This window comes from Monomorium pharaonis, chromosome 1 (assembly GCF_013373865.1).
Source record: "Monomorium pharaonis isolate MP-MQ-018 chromosome 1, ASM1337386v2, whole genome shotgun sequence".
Lineage (NCBI taxonomy): Eukaryota > Metazoa > Arthropoda > Insecta > Hymenoptera > Formicidae > Monomorium > Monomorium pharaonis.
The window spans coordinates 5,331,692-5,337,691 of record NC_050467.1 but is presented as its reverse complement, the minus strand read 5'-3'; the positions used below and the strand labels follow the sequence as shown (position 1 = coordinate 5,337,691).

The following is a 6,000-nucleotide window of genomic DNA, read 5'->3' as shown; positions in this document are numbered from 1 at the left end:
TTACAAAGCCAGACACGTTTACGAAATGTGATAATTAAATTAGCAGCCAATGTTCGAACAAGTTTATTGTCGCTACTAATTGACAATAGCAATGAATGATTTCAATGTCGATAGTTTCGATATGTTTATTAGGTAATACTATTTGTTATTGTAATTGAAATGTATATTATTTGCACAAAGACTAATTATATTGTTACGTAGGGTAAAATAACTAGCATAATGAAATTTCAATTCTTTGCTTAATGAAAATAGGGATAGGAACAGAAACGCTATTTTTATGATAGTCTTTTTAATTTTGTTAATCACTAATAATACAACGTGGCAGTTCTTTTTAATTCTGTGTATCAATCAATATCTGCGAATACAGTATTTACACCATTGTACGGAATAGCGTGAACTACGCTGGTCAAAGATCATACAAATTAACCATTAATAATAATTTATAAATTACTGACTGCTTCAAAAAAAAAGTATAAATCCGAAATGTAAGTCGATTGCAACAACGTATAAAGTCAAATATAATGCATATGAAATAAGCAGTAACAAATTTGAGTTTTTTAATCGGAGAAACTCAAACTTCATAAAATACAAGCGAAAAAATTTGTACAGATCCCAAACGTCCCAAATTTAATTTAAAGCTTTAATTAATACAATCTTTTTGAAGCAGTCTCTATTAAGCGACGAAGGTACATAAAATCACGTTTTTAACTCAACGTTAATACGTTAATACTTGCAAATGTACGGAAATATACCGTACCACCTTTAGCTTCCTGTAAAAATAGCTGTACATTTTATAACGTTATCTTAACCCTAGGCTTTATACAACTTAACATAAAAATTTCGGCTGCGGATCTTTTACGCTTTGCATAAGGCAAATAAAGTAAATAACTAATAGAATGTTTCGTGACGCCTCGATTCGCCGGCTGAAGGCCGGCAGATTTCCCGACGCGATCGTAAAAAGTACTACGTGTCGCTCCATCGTCAATCCTTCGAGTCGAATAAGCAATTTGCATGACTATCGGTCTAGTCAATTCCGATTTTTACAATTGTTTGATATAAATTCGATAACCGCGACATACAAATTTACACGAATGTCGAGGAACACAATTGCACTCTATGTATGGAATTCTACTTAACATTGCACTTTGTATCTTGATTATTTATAACTGTACAGAATCAGGTGGTTTAGTCTTGTAAGTCAAGCTCCACTTGCTGAAGTAAATCTGGTTCTGAAAGATAATTCAGTAATGTAAGTAATTTAAGTAATTTAAGTAAATGCGAGTAAATCGGTTTTTTTTTTCGTAATAGCTACCCTTTCGATTTTCCTCTATGTAGAGACTCGTTCTTTGAGAACGCCTATTCTCGTTGGAATATCTGATCCTGGGCTCGATTCTCTGGGCCGGAACGTAGGTCGGCGTAGTGAAATCGTCGGGACCTTCTACGGCGGGAGTGTTCGATCTCTTCCTGCAGATCGCCACGCCGATGACGATTCCGATACCAATGAGGACCAACGCTGCAACGCCTTTAAAATTTAGAGATATTATGTAGTGCAGCTAAAATAAACATAAAGTCTATTGATATGTATTAATAAATATAATTAAAAAGAATAGAATATGGTGTGTAATAAAAATTTGAAATCTAAGAATTTATAAATATGAAAAACATTTCTGTCGAAAATATAGAAGCTTTTCTAGAATAAAAAGAAATCCGCATCCTCTACGGTAAAGTGTGTAAATATAAATTACAGAAACTTCGAAGTGTGTAAATATAAATTACAGAAACTTTGAAGTCTCGAGGCGGATTTACTCGCGGCAAATTGGATCGTGGCTTGCTAAGCGATTAGGCGAAAATAAAAACCAGCAGTATCGATTTTACCTGTACCTGTCAGTGCGATAGCGATGATCATGTTCTCGGAGCTGGCTTGCGGTAGCGCCTTTTTCAGATCTTCCAAAAAGATCCCGCTCCTTTCCAGCTTTCCGCCGATAGGTTCGACGACCCTGACGTGTTCCAGAAGAACGGGTTCGCTCATGCCACGTCCGTTGACGGCGTAAATGTATACCGTATAATCGTACCCTGGTTCAAGATCGTGAAGCTGGAAGTTCGGGGTTGGATTCATGTCCTGATATATCGGGGGAATTTCCCCGACCGTTCCCTGATCGCTCTGAGGCGTCTGAAGGGTGTGGGGACCGATATGACCGATTCCGGAATTCCTAAGAGACCCTCGTACTTCCAGTAAAAAGTGCTGCTGCGACCCGCCGTCCGATCCCGGGATGCAATTAACCTCCAGCGAGCTAGTCTCGTTGTACAACGCACAGTCCGATGGTGGTTCCGGTGGTTCTGGACGATAAAAAGGAATTGGCATTTAAGTCTCAATGAAGATATAACTTTCTTAACAGACATCTTAAAAAATTCGTGGTACTAGTAAGAAACTTCTATTTTAATTGCTTACAAATTTGATTTTTTTTTTTAAGACAATTTTTTTTCATTAGGAATATTAACGCAGATGTAATTAAGAGGTATAATTAATGAACTGATTAATGACTCACTGGCAGGTACGATGTTAAATATACACGGTGCCCTTTGCCGTCCGATGCTGTTGCTCGCCCAGCAAGCCAACGTGCCGTAATCAGTCTCGGCGTTGGGGGTGTATTCTAGCATGCTCACGAGCCCTCTATTTTCGACTCTCGAGTTCGGCATGGGTAGAACATCACCGACAGTGCCGTTGTAGGTCCATGAAAATCGTACATAGTCGTCAGGCAACGCTTCCACCTCGCACTTGAGCTGTACGGTCTCGTGACGAGCGACGGTGATTTCTTTTCTTTCGCTATTTTTTCTGCACCTCGGTGCGTCTGTAGAAGATTTAAAATTGTTAGGAAAATATTAAGAAATACAATTTAATGTTGTTTTATATAAATTAATGTTTTAAAAATATATATTTTTAGAATCATAAAACAATTAAATTGAGAGCGCGAGAAAAAATGAAGGCAAACAAAAACATTCCGTCTCGAACAAAGCAGAAAAAAACTTCAATTCTTTGATCCATTTGCATCTGAATGTTATACATATATTATTTTTGCGATAGGTAATTTTTTATATTTTAATATTTTAAATTTTCCGATATTCACAAAATATAGATCTGGATTTTCCCTTATAAATATAATAAATATTATTTAATTGTTAATTAACTCCTATTTGCAAGATTCTTTTAGCATATTTTAATATATATTATTTACAATAGTCTAATCGAAATAATTACTCCGTTCTCTAATCAAACTTTTATGAAATAGGTATTAAAATTAAATTAGCCAAAAATTAAAGTCCTAAAAATAATTTAATTTGGCTTGTCATAGACACATTTCTGACAAGCAAAAACGATTCATTTTGACAAAAGCAAGTCCTCGCTGCGCGTTGAATGTAACGACTACTCACATTTCATGTTAATAAAAAGCGGCGGGCTAGGAGTTTCTCCCACGGCGTTCGTGGCCACGCAGGAGTATTCGCCGACGTGTGCGAGCGTCAGCACGCGGAGGGTCAACGAGTTAGAGGCCACCAGAATCCCAGCGCTTACGTCGTGCTCTAGCCGCTGGTTCTACAAAAAACGCGCGGATTTGAGTAACAGTCAATCATGTCGGATAACGAGCCTCTCTCGATTTCGCCTCGTTCCCCCCTGGTTTCTACTTACATTGTGGTACCAAGTCACTCGCGTCGGTGGCGGATTGCTCTGAACGTCGCAGAGCAACTTGAGATCGTCGCCCTCCCTCAAAGTGTCCAAGACGTAGCCATTAGCCAAACGAGCGACCACCACTGGAGCATCTGTTTGTAATCGGAGAAATTGCGTCATTATTTTTTATAATATTTACTTCGCAACGAGAGTGTTTCGGTTAGTGAAGGAGGGACTGAAATATAAAAACGAGATTCTTCAAAGGGAGTATTTTCAATATTTGCGGTTTACATAAAAATTCTCTGAATATTAAAAATAATATTCTTGGACACTTCAACACACGCATTTAACATTGCGCATTATTATTTAGGGAGAAACCAAATTCGAAAGCCGTGAAACGTTACAAGGTTGAAAAACTCACAAGAGATGCGTAGTATTTTCACTTCCTCGAGCACTCCCCCGGGAAATCTCGGATTTTCGGCCCGACAGACTAGTTCCTTGCCATCGTCCTCCTTGAGCAGGACCAAGGCCAGCTTGCTCACCGTCGAGTTACTCCTTTGCGTGGTCGACACGTTGGGATCGGCCATTACGCGTTCGCCGAGTCTCCAAATGATCCTAGCCGCTGGAGAGCTGCCCCACGTTTCGCATTTGGCGGCGATCGGGCGACCCGCGAAGATCTGTTCCTCGCTCAGAACAATCTTCACGATTGCCGGTTTGACTAAAAAGTAAAGCGAGAGTTAGTAATTAAAATTAATTACGCGGAATAAATGTAATGAGGACGCAGTTGCATTAAGAAAAACGTTCTTAAAAATTTACTTATGGGATATAAATTTATTTCACTGAAATAAATCAATTTTTATTCAAATACGTAGAAATAAAATTCTACTTCTAACAAATAAACAAAAAAAAAAGAGATATATTTCACAAAAATATATTTCGTTATTGCGGTCAAAATTTTTTTATAATTAATAAATAACGAAGAAACTATCACAAGCAACATTTGCTTCTAAATATTTAGACTAAATATTTAAATCGTTTATATTTTTATAACTCTTCGCAATAATTATTTTATGTTCCTTCTTGATTGACTTTACATTTCTAATATAAGATGACACGAAGGCAGGCAGCGTGTGACGGTCTAACAAGTAACATACTTTGCCGTCAAAAATCTACATCTGCGGATGTAGGCACGATGGATGATTCCTGCGGGATGCAAAAAACTACGAGCGAGCCGAGAGCCTCGTCGTCGGTGTTGGGCCACGAAAATAACGGTCCGAGAGGGAGGGCCAGATGCCCGCCGCCCCGAACCGCGTATTTTTACTTTTGGATGACAATTCCGCGAAATGCGACCGTCAAAGGAGTTAAGGAGACCCGCGCCAAATGGTCGGAATTCATCTCGCTTCCGCTGCGGATCAGTTTGCTCACAACTATATTTAAATTTCTTTCTCCGCCGTGAAATATTTCGGTATGCAAAAACATTTTGAATGCAGTGGAATTCAGAAAAAAGCTGAAATAATTCGAAAAAATCATGTCTGTTAAAAAAAAATGTGGCATTCGGAATGCTTTGTTGGATGATTTGATATTTAAGTTTCATTGAATGGATGAAAGAAACGAGAAATAATTTACGCGTTTTTTTTTTTTAAATCGTAGATAAATAATCTTCTCTTCTAACATTTCGAAATATAAGCTCGGAGTTTAAATTCGAACGCCATTCTTCTTCGATGATCGCAACAAGTGTTTTTCCCCGTGCCTCCCGTAGATGCAAAGTGTGACGATTTTCCTGTTTAGCTCTACCTAAAAATAAATACGAGAGGAAGGCGTAGGAACGGAAGAGCAACGTGTCGATCGAATAAAACGTGCCAGGAGTGCCCTTTAACACGCGCCGCTTGAGATTGCCTTTTAGCACGTGCTTAAGATCTAGGGAACGGCCTTGAAGGGTGTGCGTAGAGTTTCTTCGATTTTATTTTAAGCAGATGTCACGTTAACGCGGCATTTATGATCCATTTCCTAGTAATGTCGCCCTTCGCGTATCATCGCTCGAACGTTGAACAAGTTTAAAAAAAAAAGAAAGCGTCGGGAGATCCTCGAGTCAAGGAGGAAGTTCTCGATAGGGCGTGATCGCCAAGAGATTTACGAGCTTGTGTAATCAAGATCAAAATTAGAAAAATCAGCTCGAAAATGTCTTCAAAATTATCCTGAGATCAGCGTATAAAATGATATTAATATGAAAGTACTGATTTAAGCTTGAATTAATTAAGGGAAGCTTTTTCCGTCAGTCATGCGCATTTTTTAACCCTTTTTTTTGGTGAGATTTTTTTTTTTAATTATCTGACAACAAG

General features: G+C 38.2%; 1 protein-coding gene across 4 annotated transcripts in view; it reads right to left on the bottom strand.

Annotated features, from left to right (window-relative positions):
- Positions 1 to 269: 269 nt before the first annotated feature.
- LOC105830546 (synaptogenesis protein syg-2) overlaps positions 270 to 6,000 on the bottom strand; it is a 43,114-nt gene continuing 37,383 nt past the window's right edge. For 3 of the 4 annotated variants that reach the window (XM_036284003.1, XM_012669926.3, XM_012669928.3), the window contains 7 exons: positions 4,083 to 4,379; positions 3,683 to 3,813; positions 3,430 to 3,589; positions 2,547 to 2,849; positions 1,876 to 2,337; positions 1,313 to 1,522; positions 270 to 1,229 (listed from right to left, as the gene is read on the bottom strand). In XM_036284003.1, the coding sequence (XP_036139896.1) occupies positions 1,186 to 1,229; positions 1,313 to 1,522; positions 1,876 to 2,337; positions 2,547 to 2,849; positions 3,430 to 3,589; positions 3,683 to 3,813; positions 4,083 to 4,379 (1,607 nt within the window). In that variant the 3' untranslated portion in view covers positions 270 to 1,185. The remainder of the gene's footprint in view (positions 1,230 to 1,312; positions 1,523 to 1,875; positions 2,338 to 2,546; positions 2,850 to 3,429; positions 3,590 to 3,682; positions 3,814 to 4,082; positions 4,380 to 6,000) is intronic. The other variant, XM_012669927.3, reaches the window with a different exon arrangement.